This window comes from Melanaphis sacchari, unplaced genomic scaffold, assembly GCF_002803265.2.
Source record: "Melanaphis sacchari strain LSU unplaced genomic scaffold, SCAv2.0 Contig91_pilon_pilon, whole genome shotgun sequence".
Lineage (NCBI taxonomy): Eukaryota > Metazoa > Arthropoda > Insecta > Hemiptera > Aphididae > Melanaphis > Melanaphis sacchari.
Window position 1 is genome coordinate 1,719,270 of NW_020271649.1, and position 18,978 is coordinate 1,738,247.

The 18,978-nt window shown below is 26.4% G+C and overlaps 1 protein-coding gene across 2 annotated transcripts; it reads left to right on the forward strand.

The window, feature by feature from the left end:
* Positions 1-813: 813 nt before the first annotated feature.
* LOC112602891 (retinal homeobox protein Rx3) lies at positions 814-17,245 on the forward strand. Of its 2 annotated transcripts, XM_025351240.1 has the most exons (5): positions 814-1,074; positions 8,584-8,831; positions 13,580-13,667; positions 15,177-15,672; positions 17,091-17,245. In XM_025351240.1, exons 1-4 carry the CDS (start codon positions 999-1,001, stop codon positions 15,653-15,655), a joined length of 891 nt encoding a protein of 296 aa, XP_025207025.1. In that variant the 5' UTR covers positions 814-998; the 3' UTR covers positions 15,656-15,672; positions 17,091-17,245. The 2 variants fall into 2 exon arrangements, with proteins under 2 accessions (XP_025207025.1, XP_025207024.1); XM_025351239.1 differs by lacking the exon at positions 17,091-17,245 and having other exon boundaries at positions 15,177-16,250.
* The last annotated feature ends 1,733 nt before the right edge of the window (positions 17,246-18,978 follow it).

Sequence of the window (18,978 nt, forward strand, 5' to 3'; positions counted from 1 at the left end):
AAATAATGTAATAAAGTAATTTTTTTCGACAGGCTCGCCTCATGCGTAGCCTATGTGTCATGTTGGTATAAGTCAACTAACATCGGGTAAAAGTTTACGCAAAAATGACAATTTAATATAATTTCGTCAATGAATAAGATATTGGATCAAAGTCACTACATGGTATTATATAAATTAATTAACTTAAAGATTTTTGTCTTGTTTGCTTTTATTACACAACAATAAAAAAAATCATATTTAAGTATATAATTATAGTTCACCCCTAAATTATTAACATTGATGTATGAAAACTCAACATTTTAATAAATTATAAGAAAAAGTCTACAAAAATATAAGAGGAAAATTTAAAACCTATTAAAATAAACGAAATATTAAAAATAATGATAGTAATAATGGAATAACAGTCTTTGAAAGTATGAAAATGTATTAAGTTACTAAAATGAAAATACTAATATAAATATTCTGATATATATTCAAGTTAACCCATTTATAGGCTAGAATCATTATAATAATATATGTTATATTCTTACTCGAATATTACAAATTTTGTCGACAGATCGTATAAGTCTATACTTAATACGATTTTTATCCTATTAAAATGTATTATTATATTGTTAAAGCGTTTTTCAAACTATTAGCAAGATCATTATACGAGCGCAGGGCACGTGGGTAGCACGAAATGCCCAATGGGATTGGCGACTGTGGCTGCGCGCATCCGCCCTCCTTCCAAAACCACCCCAAATGGTTGGCCACGCGGAGGGTGGTTGGGGGCGCGCGCGCCTGCCACCGGTCCCTTCAGTCTGGCAGCGCCGACACACCATGTGTCATTCAGTAGTCGCGAATGTGAGAGAAGGTCCACACCATCGATCACGGTGGAAATCTTATGCCAAACATTTAAAGTTACGATCACATAGACGTAGTGATCGTCGCCGAAGTCATCAAAAGTGTTAATATATACATACATCAATAAAAATTGTTATAATTTAATATTATATAATATGGATACCACCAAATCGGCCAGGAACGTGTACAGCATCGATCAAATTCTCGGAACTACTCATCCGTCCAAAAACGGTAAGACAATATTATTGATTTTTTTTCGTAAATTTTTATTTTTTTGTATGAAAATATGAATTTGTTTCTAACAAACTGTTTATTTATTTATTACGTTTTATAATTAGTATAAGTAAATTACACAATCAAAACTAACGTAATAAACGTGGATCGTTCTATTTATCAATAGTATTGTACGATTAATAATTATATTGAATCTTTTTCACCAAAAGGATAATAACGCGATATGGGTGAAACAAATATACATATTTTTTTAGAATATTTTAGTAGAATCACTAGAATGTATAATATTTCACCTACAGTTGTAGCTTAGTTAAAAATGTAAATAATGTAAACCATTTTTTTTTTTTATTATTAAAATACGTTACAATTAGTTTGAAATAAATAATAAATAACGTTGATAAAGATAATGTAGTAAAATGTTAATAATTGACGTAAAATTATTTAACGTTCAGAATCTTTTTGTAAAATGGATACAAATTTCACATAACATATTACACAATATGAATAAATTTTCACGAAAAATTCCTAAAGAATTCGTTTTTAAATCATAACAAAATAGAGATAATAAATGTACTATATTTTAAAAAATAGAAATGCATTTAACATTTAAACTAAAGTTAATAAAAGAAAAAAAATAGTTAACACTATTTAACAATTAAGGTCAATTAAAATTTAACTTAAATTCATTTATAGGAAATAATACATTCTAGTAAATTGTTGAGTAAATAAATATAAAATTTAAATTATTAATAAAAAAATTTAAAATTTAATAAGAAAACAGCAGATAATAAAACAAAACATAATAACATGGCAAAACAATGACACCCAACTAATTAAGAACACAAATTATTAAAATAAAAAGGTAGGTAAGTGGGTACCACTCTGCCGTACATTAGTTGTTGAGTGGGTGTATTCAATTTGAATTCAATGATAATATATTATTGTATACAAAAAACAATTCTGAATGAAAACAGTCTGTCAGCCTATAATATCTTATATCACCAAGTATATTTTGTGATATTAATATTTTGATTTATTATAGCCATTTATTTTATTTTTAGTGTTATATAGTAGGTAAATATAACTTTATTTTAGGGTTAATATAATATTTAATTATTATGATAATATACATTTACAATGTACTATAGAAATGCATAAAACTCCAAATTTTATTTTATTTTTCTGTGATTACCGTAAAACAACAAAAATAGATTTATAATATAAATAACTATTATCTTAAAATAAATGAAAAATGTCATTACATATTGTAAAATTCATAATGATGTGATACACATAAGTTTTAAATTCTCATGAATAATGTTTTTAAATTATAATAAAATAATTAACATTGTTTTCAATTGCTTAAATAAGTAATTACATCCAAATTTGAACTTACAATATCTATAAAAAAAAAAAAAAAATTGCCTTTTTAAGTATTTTAGATTTTATAGTTTCAGTATGATCCTTTTATAAATAATCTTTTATTACAATTTCAAAATTGAGTTATGAAAAAAAAAAAAAAAATATATGAGATTCTAACTACAAAATAGTTTGCAATTTTTAAAATCTTGCCAAAATTCTAACTTTTAATTAATACAAAAAAAAAAAAAAATTTACCAATGTAATTTTAATATTTTTATACGGATATGAGAAAAACTTAGGTAGAATCTTGTATTAACTTTTCAAGAATTTTGATACAACGAGTAACACGTGATTAATTTATTAATCATACTAAACTTAAGTAAATAAAAAATCTAGTAGGTCTATAAATAACTCAAAATGAGTTTATTTAAAAAATATTATTATATAATGAAAATGATAATATAAATTTTTTGTGAAAATTTCAAGTATCTATGATTATAAGGTTATTACTGTTATAAGTTTTTGAATAACAATAAAAAAACAAAAATCATTTGATAAAAACAGTTATTAGATACCTATATATCCTGATGAATATCCAATAATGTTAAAATTTGAATTTAAAATGCTCATTAAAATTTAATTTTGCTTTCCAGTTATTTTTATAAATATATATATATAAGTTGAAAAACACTTTTAAGTACAAACTAGATTCAATATTTTATCCAAAATCACTCTCAAAGTTGAAAATCGACATTTTAAAAGGTGATGATAGACACAAAAAAAAAAACATTCATCATGGTTGAAAAAATATTACATTTATCACTCCACTCATCAAAATCTAAATGGTGAAAATCCTTAAAAGATTGTTATAATAGGCATGGTTCTAAATAAATACAAATATTTGATATAATATAATACATAATAAAATAATATACCTTTATTGTGTTCGTTGTACACTATTATTAATTACCCATCAATAAATATATAATATATATCTACTTAAAAAATAATAATGATTGAGTATCAATTTATTTTTATCTTTTTTTAAAAACCGTCTGAGCTAAGAGTCATTATATTATAATTATTATTCAGTTATAATACTATTGTTTTTAATAAAAATCAATAATTTTTCGAAGAGCGCTTCAATTAAATTAAACACAAACAATTTTAATTTTAAATGGATTAGAACAATAAAATACTTAATGTCTTGATGATCGTTTTCAAAGTAGTAAGTTTAAAATACAAATATGATAATATTATTATATATTAATTAATTATAGGTATATATTATGCTAATTATAAATGAGAAAGTTAACATTAACTAAAAACTAAATTAAAATGTATTCAATTTGGATATAAATTTTCTTTTTGACATCAAAACTTTTTTAGATTTACAATTATTAGTAATGTAATGTTAAAAACATTAAAACAATTTTAACAGGTACATACACACACACACACACACACACACATACACATGCATGAGTATACATATGTATATATCATTTTATACTAAATTTATAATTTTAATTTTAATTTTTAAGATAAATAAACAAAAATATGATATTAATCAACTCCTGAATTGTTTACTTCATACCCAAATACTTATTGATATTGGATATTTGGTTATAGAATTTTGAGAGATATAACCATCTTTCCAAAGTAATTTCTTATAAATTTAAATGTTTAGAATTTTATGACTTTTTTCCTATTACAATTTGTTAATTTGTTATTATAAATCATTAATTCTATGATACCGAGTAAATTGGCAGTCATCTTAGTATCTAATGGTTAGTAATTTTTTTTTTTTTACTTTTTTAGTGTTTGATTGTATTAGTAACATATAATTTTACGATGTATTTACCTCGGAAAAACTGTGAGAATCATAATAAACATCTTATATTATCTATTTATCTATCATAATAAAGATCTATGAAATTAAAAACTAAAGCTGAGCATTGACGAATTAAGTTGAAATGAGTTATCAATATCTTGTAACTTATATTCAAGCTTGCCATTTGCCCATTTTTTCCAATTTTAAAGGCATGTTTCTATAATTCAGTTTGTCCCATTTAATCGTAGCTGAGAGAAAGTAAAATTTAATATATTATTTAACAATAAAACATAGAATAATATTATACTCTGTATCATTATATCATTCTCAATTGTACTAAAATATTAAACAACTATAAAAGATCAATGGTACTAATCCGATATAATAATATGCGTAAATGCTTAGTTAGTATTTTTAGCCTATGTACTTACTAGCTAATAGGTACCACGTCAAATTATTGGAAATAAATAACAATACACTTACAAACTAACAATAGGTACATGTGCTTATACCGACTTTTGATTCATAAAAACATCTCCTATGTATATGATATATTTTCCGTGAAATCGTAACAAAATAAATAAGTAATAGGTACTTGTAGCAGTTTCAAGTTTTACTCGGTATTAGATGATATTTAATTTGAACAACAATAATTTATATGTTTTGCATATTCTGCATTATGTTAAATATCTATTTATGCACGAAAAACTCGATCATAGGGTGGTGGAGGGTCATCTGAACGGTAGCGGTGGTGATGGCGACCGGTAGAAAATCCGAAAGGGACGGCGGGAAACTCAATGGATTTTAACGGAAGTCAAGTGAACATACACCCTAGTGCGCGCGTGAGCGCGTATGAGTGTGCCGTGCACGCCGACTACAACAATGGGTGTAAAACGGACGTACATTTCGTATCTGTTGCACGCACATTAAAATTTCGTATTGCAGTTGAGTTCGTAGATTTGGCGTGTAAATAATATAATAATAATATAATATTGTATATTATCATGTATTATATTATATGGGTTTATGAAACGTGTACGAGCTGAATAGATATTATATATATATATCCACATACACGAGTGATATGAAAACCGATCGTTTCGTAAGCCGATTACTATTACATATATTATACACACTATAGGTGGGGGCGAGGGATGCATTATACAATCAACGCGCAAGCGGCTTATAATATGACCGTTTTATACATGATTAATATTATGAACCTATACAACGTGTGTTTTACAAGCCACCGTTACCGTTCCGAGCGGGTCTTACAGCCTTTTATTCGTAATTAGGTATAATAGGTACCTATATACCTGCAGTATGTACATGGCGCTTTAATGGGGTGCGTTAAAGTGAAATCATTATAATAACATAACCCAGTAATAATAAATAAAAAAAAACAAATTTCTCTCATCGTTTCTCGGAAAATGCTACACACTATGTGATACAATATGATGTACATATATTTTATAATAAAATATTCTAATATGGTGATACTTTTTTGAACTACACGACTGCGTATGATTTTACTTGATTTGTAACTAGACGATTATATTGTGTGGTTGCCAATTTTCATACCAGTATACCATACGAGTATACGACTACATGAGTAAACTAAAAATAATTTATCAATACTTTCTGTTTTTTTCATAACCATTAAACTTTAATTACTTACGTTTATTGCTAATGATATCAGATGTATGATGCCAAATACATTGGACATACCGAAATATCGTTATTTCCAATATATAGAGTGTTTTCTGACTTTTAGTTCGTCATTGATTGTTACACGTGTGTAATGTTTAGTAATTAGAAATATGCAAAATAAAATAAAACTTATAGAATCCGAAAAAGGAAAGCCGTTAATTCTTTTAAATAATAATAAATATAGGCATGTAAGAACACGTAAAGACGGAACGCATAAATGGCTTTATACAATAAAAATGTGTTATGTAAGCATAGTTGCTGACACTCATAAAACTTCGGTTGTAAGTATTATTGGTGAGTATAAACATGAGCCAAATTTTGATGTAAAAATAGGACGACAAATATTTTTATTTACTTATTAATTATTTTACTATTATTTAATTATTCTCATTAGGTATATTTCATAATTTTATATTGATTGTTAAAAAAGTAAACATGTTTTACTAGATATTTATTAGATTTATGGTAAAATTAATAAATTTGACAAATTTGCTACAATTTTATACGCAATCGTGTTTATTTTTTTCACTTGAAGTCTTAAAGGTATTTGTTTACCCATCTACAAACATACGCAATCGTATTCGACTACCCAATTAAATTAGAAAAAAATTTCAAAATAATTTACCAAAAGCTTAATTTTTGCATAGTTACACTTTATACTCGTATGATGCGGTGATACCTTCTTCTTCTTTTTCTTTAAGAAATATATGCTTGGATTCATGATGCCCACACTGTGCAGTGTATAACCTATCAAAGTGAAAATAATGTTAGTACAATAAATAATAATAAGAATAATATAATATTAAAGTTACTCTCATAATTAAAATATTTTTTTGTTTTTAACCTATGCCAAATTACACAAATTAATGTTAATATTAAAGTAATGACTCAATAAAAGATCTGATGACGTTTTTTGCGTTTTCACGAGTACAAAAATTATGACTAACTTAATATTTATTTAAATTTCAATGGATAATATTATTTAATTATAATATATACTTAATAGTACAAACATTAAAACAATAATATAGTACAATTAATACTTAAAATATAAAGAATTATATTTACATAATTTTTAGAGGATTTAATAGAATTTAATTTAGACATCACAGAAAACTATAATAGTTTTAAAATGGTTAAAATATTAATGGTTAATTTTAAAATATGTTACAACCGACTTAATGATAGCATACATTTTTAACCAATACTTTTCATAAAAATTTTTGCAGTTTTTTTTTACTAAGAAAGACAATTTACAATCTGTACATAATAATTACAATAAACAAAATTTGTGCGGTTATAATCAAAACAATATTTGTTTTAAGTAAAAAAATATCTTCATTAAATGAGATATAGGTATTTAATATGAATATCATACGGCTTTTATAGGGAAGAGACCATCCTTTTTTCTACCCTGTATAAAAGTTAAGTAGGTACTTGATGACTATAACATTTTTCTCTCCAGTTATTTTAACGCCCTTTATTTCCGTCACCAAACACCTCCATAAAAATACATTTTTTATTGTTTTATCTCATACGTATACCTAACTACAAATTTCGAACACCCTTTTTAAACTAAATAATTGTTTTACAAACTTTTTATTTATATAAAATTAACGTAAATCAAACCTGCCGTCAACTACAATATGATTACGAGTTTGCTATTTATATTATGTATGTAGTTGATAATTTTATTGCAAGTCTCAATGGTTTATGTTCCTAAGTATTAATGGTATTACTTCCTAAGTAAATAGAGAAACATATATTGATTTTACAATATTTTTTTTTAATGCCATTTTTAGAATAATCTCAACTTAACCCAATACTTAATTAAATAGTTTCTTTCTCTTATCAAAATTTCACTATATTAATGGTAGGACTTTAAGTGGATTATTTAAGAAATGTCTCTTATCACATTTTTTTATAAAAAGAAGATAGGTATATGGTAAAATAATTAAATATAATATAATGTATGACATTCCCTTAACAATTAAACCGTGAATTTTGTAGTTGGTGATTTATAAAATAATACACTACTAGACATTTAAATAATAATCAGAATTTTAGATATACAGATTGAAACTACAGTAATTACAGTATATTCATATGTATTATGCCATCGATATTTAAGTTAGAGGATGGGTTCATAATACTTAATTCATGTCCCCAGTCTATAATTTTCTATTTTAAACATTAATATGTCTTATATCTGGAGGTCAAGAATAAATTTTGTTTAAAAAAAATACAACTTTTTTAGTTTCTTTATAGAAACATATTATTTCGCGAGGTGAAAACTAAATGTATTTTCAAATACACATTCGAATATTTCCTGTTAAATATTTACACAATATTAAACACAAAATAATATTTCATACTTTTCCTATCATAATTCATTACTTAAAATAATTTGTTGATAAAAATAAAAAGTATTAAAATTAAGACATAGGTACGATTAGTAATATGTTTTATAGTTTACTATAAGACATATTAATGATTTTGTGATTTTACCAAAAGGAAGAAATTAAAATGTTCTAGGTATACTCTAAATTATATTTGTTTTTATACATTCACAGCCAAAATTATTTGATAATTCTTTTTAGAAAATTCGAGTGTTCATTGTCAATCTAAATTGGACGCATTATATGCAGCTAGTGGGAACGATCCATCCCTACATCGGTCCGACGAACACGATGATGATAAACCGCGAAAAGTTCGTCGTAGCAGAACAACATTTACAACATATCAATTACATCAATTAGAAAGAGCTTTTGAGAAAACTCAATATCCTGATGTATTTACTAGAGAAGAACTCGCCTTACGATTGGATCTAAGTGAAGCCAGAGTGCAGGTAAAATTGTTCAAACCATTAAATTTTATAATTTTTTTTTAATTACGAATGTATGTGTCGGTACGACGGTACCTATATTAAAAACAAATAAATAAAATAAAGATAATTGTTTGTTATCGCTCCATCAACGCATCATATAAAATTTATCACCTCACTATCAGGTAATTGAATGTTGAACTAAGCTATTTTTTATACAACGCTAACAAATTTAAAATAATGATCAATTTTTTTTAAATTTATAGTAGCACATAGTTAGCAGATAATATTTTATAATGACATTAAAATAAATAAGACAGCTTTCTAAAGATCATTAAGTTATTATAAATGTCACACATTTTATTTGTTTTAACGATAATTTTTGCTGTAACAATTGAATACCAGTATTAAATATTTTAGGAGATAACACATTCAAATTCATTTTTATAATATTTTAGAATAGGTTAATAATATTGTAAGATACAATAATTATTTAGCCATAGCATAATGACATGATCGAAATATAATAAAATACAATTTAAAATTTTATAAGAAATATCTTATCATCATTCTATAATTATATCATATAAGTACTATAGATTAATCTACATGTAAGATAATACAGAGATACAAAGAAATATTGATCATGAATATCAAAACTTGGGATTTAAGATTGAAGAGTGTTGACGTAAGGTCATTGGAGTGTATTTTTAGGTGGATTGAATATTTTCTTTCGGGGCCACCGTGATCATAGTGATTTGTTTGAAAATTATCCTGAAAAATATTCTATTGTCAATTAAGGTAATTTTCGTGAACTTTTACATTACCAAATCAATTCTGGGGATTCAATTCTTGAATTTCATTTAAAAACTATACATTCTTAAGTTACTTATATAAGTATTATAACCCCTGTTTTCAAAATGAACTAATTGATTGTTGTAGAACAATTATAACAGAAATCATTAGAAAAAAATAAAAATTCTTTTTCTCTATTATTGATGAAACTACTGACATTAGTCATTCATCTCAAATGAGTTTAGTTTTTTAATACATACATAAAGAAGTTGCAAAATAAAATTTTATTGCGTTTGTTGATCGTTAGGCATATGCTTACAATAAAGATACACTAATAAAAACAACTTTAGAACCAATATTATTAAATGGTGACATTTTGATTGAAACAGTAATTTCATTATAAATATTACCGAGTGGGAGTTGAAGCAGACGGTTGTTCAGTAATAGTACCGTTATAGTGTGAAAAGCTGTGCTAAAAATTCAGTTATTTACCAAAAATATTATTCATTGTCCATGTGTAAATCCTTCATTAAATCTCTCTGTATCAAAATTATCTCCTGTTTAAAGCATTAGGATCTATGTAGAATTAATGAAAGAAATAATAGAGTTTTCAATTTTTTATTCAAAAGAAATTTCGTCTAAAAAAACGCCTTGAATAATCAGTCTTGCTTACAAAGTTTTTGTAAGACTCGTTGGATAGAACGCCATAACAGTGTTATGTTACTTAAAAAATCTATACCCTAATATAATTAATGTTTTTACAATAATTTTTGAATGGAATGAAATTGTATCTTATTATATAAATTTAAAAGTTTATTAACAACCTTTTTATGCATTTGTTAATTTATTATCGCATTTCAATATTTGTCAAATATTTTTAAACAAATAAAAATTTTGTAAATTGGTAAAAATTAAGAATTTAAGTTTATGAAAAAAAAAAAATTATTCGTTATTAACGATATATTTATGTATTATGTATAATATATTATTAGGTACATATATTATGTAATAATTTAACTATGCTTTTGTACAAATTTATTAGTGCGATAAATAGTAAAAATTTAAAGTTATAGTTAGGAAACAAATAAACTTATACATATTGTTATTAATTAGGCTTTTAACCACCTACGTGTATTTTTTTCCCTATTTCAATTAAAGATAAAATAAATTGTTTTTAACGGTTCAATGACTAGATATCATTTATAAATACATAGCGCGTTTATAATTATTTGTCTTTTACGGTCGCCTTTGCGAATATTCCATTTCGGGTCTTAATTGTGTGTGCTTACTCGTGTGGCTATATATCCTTTTGTTCCGGAATCGCATGCGGAACAGCTTAATTGAAATCCACCACATCGACTATATGAGACTTAAATAATATTCCAAATGCAGTGGAAAACAATGGAAGGAGATTAATAGATTTTTTTTTCTTTCGAGTTTACAGCCGCACTAAAACACACCACGCTAATTGTGTACCACAGAACACTTAGCGAATACACAAAGACGGTAAAAAAAAGAGAAAGAGGCTACAAAATCTCTACATTATATACGTGTAAATCTTTCCCTCTCTCTCCCTCTGAAAGTCACCCTCTCACTCTCTCATTCTCTCTTTCTCTATTGCCTAGGCCTTCTGCTCACCGCCTGTACCGTAGATTGTCTCGCTCTTTAAACGATTCAATAAACCAATTGAGATAGACTTAAAACCCGACGCGCGCGGTCTCCCTGGTAATGAATTACAAGTTAATTGGGGTGCAATTTCTCGACAACCGATTTAACATCTCCCTAATTTCCTAACGATCATTTAAGTGCATTGTTCGTGTGGCCTATGTGCATAGGGGGAGTCCCATTGTGTTGCACAACACACCCTTGTACGCGCGCGACGCGCACAATCAACCCCAATCGGACGTCCAAATAGAGCATTAACCCTCCTCCTCCTCCTCCTACAACACTGCCGTCGACGCCGCCGTATCGCTCTACAATGGCCTTCGGGTGCCGAAACTTCCACCGATCTACCAGTTTATTAAACTCCCGTTTTAAGTGTATTGTCAATATTTTAACCTGGCCAATAAAAAAGGGATTTTTCTCTCCCTCTCTCCATATCCGTCGGTATACATATATATAATAAACATACCCTCTTACTTTTAGTTTCCAAGCACACGCGCCGTTAAGCCAAACTAAATTAATTATATAATACGCGATAAACAATCTCCAATGGCCAGTGTGAGTTTGCATGGTATACAGTATTTGGTACTTAGGTAAGTTGGTAGGGAGGTGTAAGTGGTATCTGAAACATAATCGTCTGTAATTGGAGAGAGGAGTAATAATTTATTTATTTGCAGTATATATGCATACTATCTAACATACGTACATGGTATAATTCCAAGTTGTTAGTTAATAAAATTCATAGTTTTAATTTTAATTTATATATATTTTTATCCGTTAAAATAATAAATAGTTTAATGGGCGTATAATATGTATAGGTATGTAACACGGTTTCACTAGAATTGTACTTTTAGGCTTTCTTACTTCTATCAAAAGTATATTTTACTTTTTTTATTAAATGGAGTATTTATTTATTATGTACGTTTACACCAAGAAAATTTCTAAAAACATACTGATAATATAGCTATTATGCAGTAAGTTGAATTAAAATTCAAAAGTTTAATGAAATATAAGAAAACATTAACAGTGTAAGATACACTTTAATAAATAAACCTAAGAAACCTACATTAAATAAAATAAAAAATAGATAGGTATAAAATAAGTTTTTATTTTACTGTAGAATATATTTTATAAAATCGTTCCTGAAATTTAAAATAAAATTTTGTTTTAATAAATAATATTGGTATATTACTTCACTGAACGCAATATTTTACATGTAATTTTTACTGTATTGTATGGGTTGAAAAACATTAATTCGTTAAGTATGGTTAAATTATAATTTCCTAGCACGCTATTCGGTGTTTGTCGTTTGCGCATCATTAGTACTTCAGGTAAGAAATTTGATTGATTGTTTGCGCATCGCGAAAATTAAAAATAAAAAGGTTACCTACTATAGTGACATACATGACCGGATGATACACCAATAACATATAGGTTACAATAATATTAATAAATAATAACTGATGACTTATGAGTCTGAAGTTTAGGAACCACAGTTATAGATTCAAGTGGAAACAAATATTAAAATGAATGAAGAGTCAACCCGTTTAAGAAACAAAGAAATAAAAAATATACAATTCGTAAACGAACATTATTTTAAGTATACGAGTGGGGAAATAAATCGACAACAATTTTTAAGTATAATGGGACACAGGTTTAAACATATTTAGATTATATTTATATTTTAATAATTTTGTATTTTTTTTGTAAATGTAAATAATGATTAATTTATTAGCAATTTATAACGAATTTAATCTCATAAGATGATTAAATAATATGGTAGTATAGGTACGTTCAAAAGTATTAATTTTTTTTTTTTTGTTTTTGAATATTGACGATTTTTTTTGTATACATTTATAGTTTTGTAATTATTGAAATCATAATTTACGTAATAATAATTAATAAAAATTGTTATGTTATATAGGAAAACAATCTAAGCCTTTTTTTAACAATAGCGATGCGCAAACGACCTACAAAAAAGGTAATTGGTAACAATAGCGATGCGCAAACGTTTTACGCCCACACCATTCACCATGATAACCAACATTATTATATCGCATGTAGCATTTCAGTGTGAAATATCATGTTTTTAAGAAATTTTCATTGAATATTATATTTTATAACACTGTGATAAAATTGTTTTTATTATTGACTCTTAATTTAAAATAATATGTATTTCTCTTTTCTCATTAAAATTGTTTAGTCACAATAAAGTACATGTTAGTATTAAATAAATTTGTAATTTTAATACTCAACTATAGATTCAAAATGCATAAATGGCATACATATAATAATAATGTATTTGTTATACATAGGTATGGTTTCAAAATCGTAGAGCTAAATGGAGAAAACGAGAAAAATCAATGGGCAGAGAATCCAATCCATACATACCTGACCACACGTGTGAGTAATCAATAATTTATTATATGTTTATAAAATATTATAAAAATATTATTATTTATTAATACTATATCTAGATGTAGTATATGTATTATAAATATTATGTGAATATAATAAATACAAATTTTATCATTTTATAATCATCAGGTACGTTTTAAACACAATAATAACAGAACATTAACATATTTAAGACGTTATTAAATTCTTAAACAATATTTAATTTTTAATTTTTAATTTTTAATTTTTAAAATCTGAGACTAAATAAACGTATGTTTTATAGTATTTGTGATAACTCTGCCAGAACTATTAAAATATATAGCAACAGTAACGATAGTAAAAAAAAAGTAAAGGTTAGCATACAATTAAATTGATTATAATGGCGAACATTCTTTAACAAAAGTCCTTGTGTGAAAGGAATAAAATAATTATAATCAATTTCAGTCTTTATAAAATATGTGCTTATATTATGATTTCATATAAAACGCGCACCTACTCATAAAATAAATACTATTATAATATAATATATATACATGTGTATTATTATACTATGATAATATAATTGCATTTATCATCAATCAATTTTTTTTTTTTAAGTCATTCGTGTAATTAAATAGGACTTTTGTCTTTTACATAAAATTTCAGTGTCTAAATGGTTTAAAAATTTAAAATATACATATTATTGGTAATACAAAAATACATTATGTAACAAAGCAATATATATACGGCATTATTTTTGAGAACACAATTTAAAATTGATAAAATATCACATTTTTATTCCTAACCTATGGGATTTACAATGAAAAGTTCCTCGTTTATATAATATACATGTATAATATTATTAAATATAAATAAATAAAAATATATTTTAAGATATAAAACAATTAATCTTTTAAAAACATTGACTAATCAAGAAACATTCATATTTATGTATGAAAAAATACTCTTAAAAAATATATTAACTACAAAATTAACTATACTTACCTATACAACAGGTTTTAATGTGGGGTTGTCATATTACCCATCCAGGCATAAGCTCCGTTATATACTCCACTGTTTGTTACTTTGGTTAAGACTTTTTAACTATTAGGCTACTTAAACTGAACTTACGTCTTACATTAAACCAATCGTATTAAAACATTTTAACTCTTAATCAGAAAATATGTTTTCTGTCATATTTTAATTTTGATTGTTTAATCTTCATTCAAAACAAATATTGAAAAAAATAAAAATAATAATAATACTGTTTAGTGATTTTATTTCAAAACTATTACCTATCTCTAAACACATATTATTATCATGTAATTATAGGGCTCGTCTCGTATTTAAATATAAATAAATAAAGTATAATATATTATAATATTATCATATACCAGGATGCCGCCATTAGACGACTTTCCCACGCTCGCCTCCTGATCCCTTATCTGTATTAAATTTGTTTATTGCAAATTGTCATACTTAATAATTTATTTATACATAGTACCTATATCATACGACTTGCTATTGTGTTATCAGTGTTCAGAAACGAATGTCTGTCCGTGGCACCCGCGCTTGGAGGTCCGCTGCCATTCCTCACGCCCGAACAGTTCTGGCCGAGCATCGTGTTCAACCCGGCGGCCGCGTCCGCATTCCTGCTCGGTCTGCCGTGGCACCATCATCACGCCGCTCAGCCGTCGGCCACTGCGACGGCCGCGTCGTACCAGTCATCCGTGCACAAAGCGCTGTCCGAGCGGATCATCTCCGCCAACCAGTGGCCGGCCGTCGCGTTGCAGACGTCGTCGTCCGAACCACACAGCCCGTCGTCCGCGGGCACGTCCAGTCCCGCAGCTCTGTCGCCAGCTCGCGAGCCGTCGGTAGACGCGGCCACGATCGCCGCCGCCGAAAGTCGATCGCCTTACCTGAACGACGACGACGACGACGGCGGCGACGGTGACGAAGACGATGAAGCCGGCAGGTGTTCGCCGTCTGTTTTGATGGAAAACGTTTCCTGTTAATACGTGGAGCTACGGAGGTACATGGCGCATACCCTAAGTTAATACCTGTACATAGGAACCAACCGCTTAAAATAGTTATTATTTCGTTTCGACGTCCTCCCCCCCCTTTTCTCACACAATCATCATTGACCATCTTTCACCAACTTAACAAGTGATTGTTTTTATTTTTTATTTTTATGTATGACGTGAATTTGTATTTAGACCTAAGACTTATGATAATACATACAATCATTATCTGGACGATCGAGTTTTAAAAACAAGAATAAATTATAAGAAATAATTTTACATTATACAAAAGTAATTTTGTAAATCCGTCTACCCGATATTAACCATTATATGTACGATAATAACACTACATTTTTGTAAACATATATATTTTTTTTTTTTTTACTATTTTTTTATTCCAACAAACTAAGTACTAACAATACATCGTTTTGGGAGCGTAGACAACTATACACGCTGAAACCGAATTTTAAAATGTAAATTGTAATATTATAATATAGATTGTTGATATATTATACTATATTAATAGTTGATTTGTTAAAACTCAAATATGGTAAAGTACTACGAGTTCGCTATCGTATCAAACAATAGATATTGGTTTAATGTTTTATACAGATCATATTACTGAAATGTTCAAAACAATTTTCTGTTTCAATAAATGATTAAAGAGAAAATCTTAAATTAATCACTACGGTGTTATGTCTCTATAATGAAAAAAAAAATAGTAAGATATTTGATCTTATAAAAATTTAATGTAATGGTAGTTAATATTTATTTTAAATTATGTTAGGTATTTGTTTTTTTTTTTCATTGTAAAAATGTACATTGTATAATATATTACGATATTACCTATAATATATCTTAGACCCGGGTCAGTCATTCGGTTGTATACCCATAGTACAATTATTATTTTTTAACTACACAAGAAATCAGCATTCTATAAATATATTAATACTAAATCAACTAAAATAATAACAATATTATTATTTAATTATATTGCTGTACAGTACTGAATATTTATCTCACATATAAATATATATCATCCATCATTCTTTCGACGTTTAACTTCGACCGACGCTAATGTTATTACTTATTATAATAATACGTAATAACGCCATGTATTAAACACATTTCCCTCGATCGTTTTGCGAAAGCAAATTAATTTTGACTTAAACAAAGTGCGTTACGAGTAGTTATTCGATTTATTTATAATTGAGTTTGTAAACTAATAATACAAGCAATATATAATAACATATACTTATTAATCGTTTACCATACTATTTGCAGTATGTAATGCGTGCGATAAATATGTATAATAATATTATGTGTATTGTATAATGCGTGTATCACATTAAATTTCACGAGATTATAATAAAGTTTAATGTTCATAGAATTTTTGTAATAAAAGTTATTGTTTTTGCTCGTTACTTAGGTAGAAGATTCTTTATAGAAGTCTGTAAATACCTACTCGTAACCTAGCAACATTGCAGACAAAATATACTATGCGGCATACCGTGAATATCCCGGTGTATATAAGTACATATTTACGTGCGTTCTTAGGGAAGTACAATTTTAAATATTAAACACTTTAGGTGCAATATCCTATTTATTTATGAGTTAAATTTAAATATATTTTGTAAAATTACTTTATATTATAATAGTTATTGTATACATTATACCTAACAATATTATAATTTATACCATAAAGATGCCAAGGTTTTTTATAAGATTGTTCACTGAAACTATTAACCATAATTTTACTGATGTAGGTAGGTACATATTCGACAAAGATAGAAAATATTGTGTAAAACGACGATCATTCTTCTCCAAAATACATATTTTAAAGCAATAGTTTTTATTTTAATTGACATTTTTATTTTGCTCATTAAGTATTGACAACATTTAAAATGTTACCTTTTTTTTTATTGATTAAGGTTATTTACTATAGATACATAAACGTTCAGATGTAAAAAACTAGTTAACTACAAATAAAATCTTCGAGCTGATTGAAACATCCAAAACCACATTTCATATTATGTATACATGCCTACCTTAGTAGTTGTATTAAATGTACTAATATTTGGTACTAAAAAGATGTTAAGACTACCAAATTATTATTTTGTTACCAAACTAGGTACAATAGAATTCTTCTTTTGTTCTTTTATGTAATTAAAAATGTTATATTATTGACCGCTCAATAAAATCAAAATCAAAAAATGTCGTATAAGATGACATATGTACCTATCCATATCCATTTATTGTTTTAAAATATAATGATATATGTTATAATTATAAAGTTAATGTATTACCGATAATATATATTATCTGTTTAATTAAAAATCTCAAAACAATTTATTCAACCGTTGTAAGGCGAAATACAATAATGTAATATTGAAATTTATAAAAAAATTTATGTGGTATTGAAATGACTTATATAGTATTGACCTAATTTAACTTTTAATACATTTTTTTTTTAAGCTTATTGTTCAAATTGTATTTGGTTGTGTTACGCTTTGTCACTATATTTGCTGTTGACAAATATAAAATAATATTATTTTGATATTTTCCAAAACAACTCTATAATAAAGGTAAATAATAATATCTACCTATATTGTATATTTCCTATTTAATAATATAATTTATAAGTATATAATATTGTATTGTGATATGTTGTACCTACTCCATATTCATATCCGAAGAGATGTGTGTGTATTATCTGTGTATGATCAGCATATTATATTATGTTTAAATTAGCGTAAAAATACTGAAGAGTACCTATAAATTATATTAAACGAAGAAATGTGCATTTCTGTTATTTTCTTGAATGTAATTTAAAGTATTAAATAATATGTACCAAATACCATATAAGTATGTTAATACAAGATTAAATAACGAAATTTAAGCATTCCAGATCAATAATTCGTATAACATGTTTATAGTGAGACTACTGAGAGGGGATAGTAAACTGCTTTCCTTGTCTGCAACTTTATCATCAATATTTGTTCATTATCATAATATTATTTGGATAACATTGTATACATTAAAGAGGCATTATAATGTGCTTAATGTTATATTTGGAAATTATAATCGTATTATTCTATCGTCATTAAGTCTAAAACATCTAAGAGCACGTTTTCGAATTTGAGAAAGATAAGATTGCAGACATATTAATATAAGCCACAGAGTAGGTACAGCTAAAGTGTTAGGCCTACGGTTCTATGCAAACTCTACAAGATATTCATATTAAAAACAATATATTATAATTAATAAGTTGTAAATTATGATCGATTCTTAATTCTATATTCCGAAGCAAAATATTA

Excerpts from the sequence above, each read along its gene's own strand:
- LOC112602891 (XM_025351240.1), top strand. The coding sequence starts at position 999 with ATGGATACCACCAAATCGGCCAGGAACGTGTACAGCATCGATCAAATT. Across the intron at positions 1,075-8,583 it reads TACTCATCCGTCCAAAAACG|AAAATTCGAGTGTTCATTGT; the intron begins GTAAGACAATAT and ends AATTCTTTTTAG. Across the intron at positions 13,668-15,176 it reads ATACATACCTGACCACACGT|TGTTCAGAAACGAATGTCTG; the intron begins GTGAGTAATCAA and ends TTGTGTTATCAG.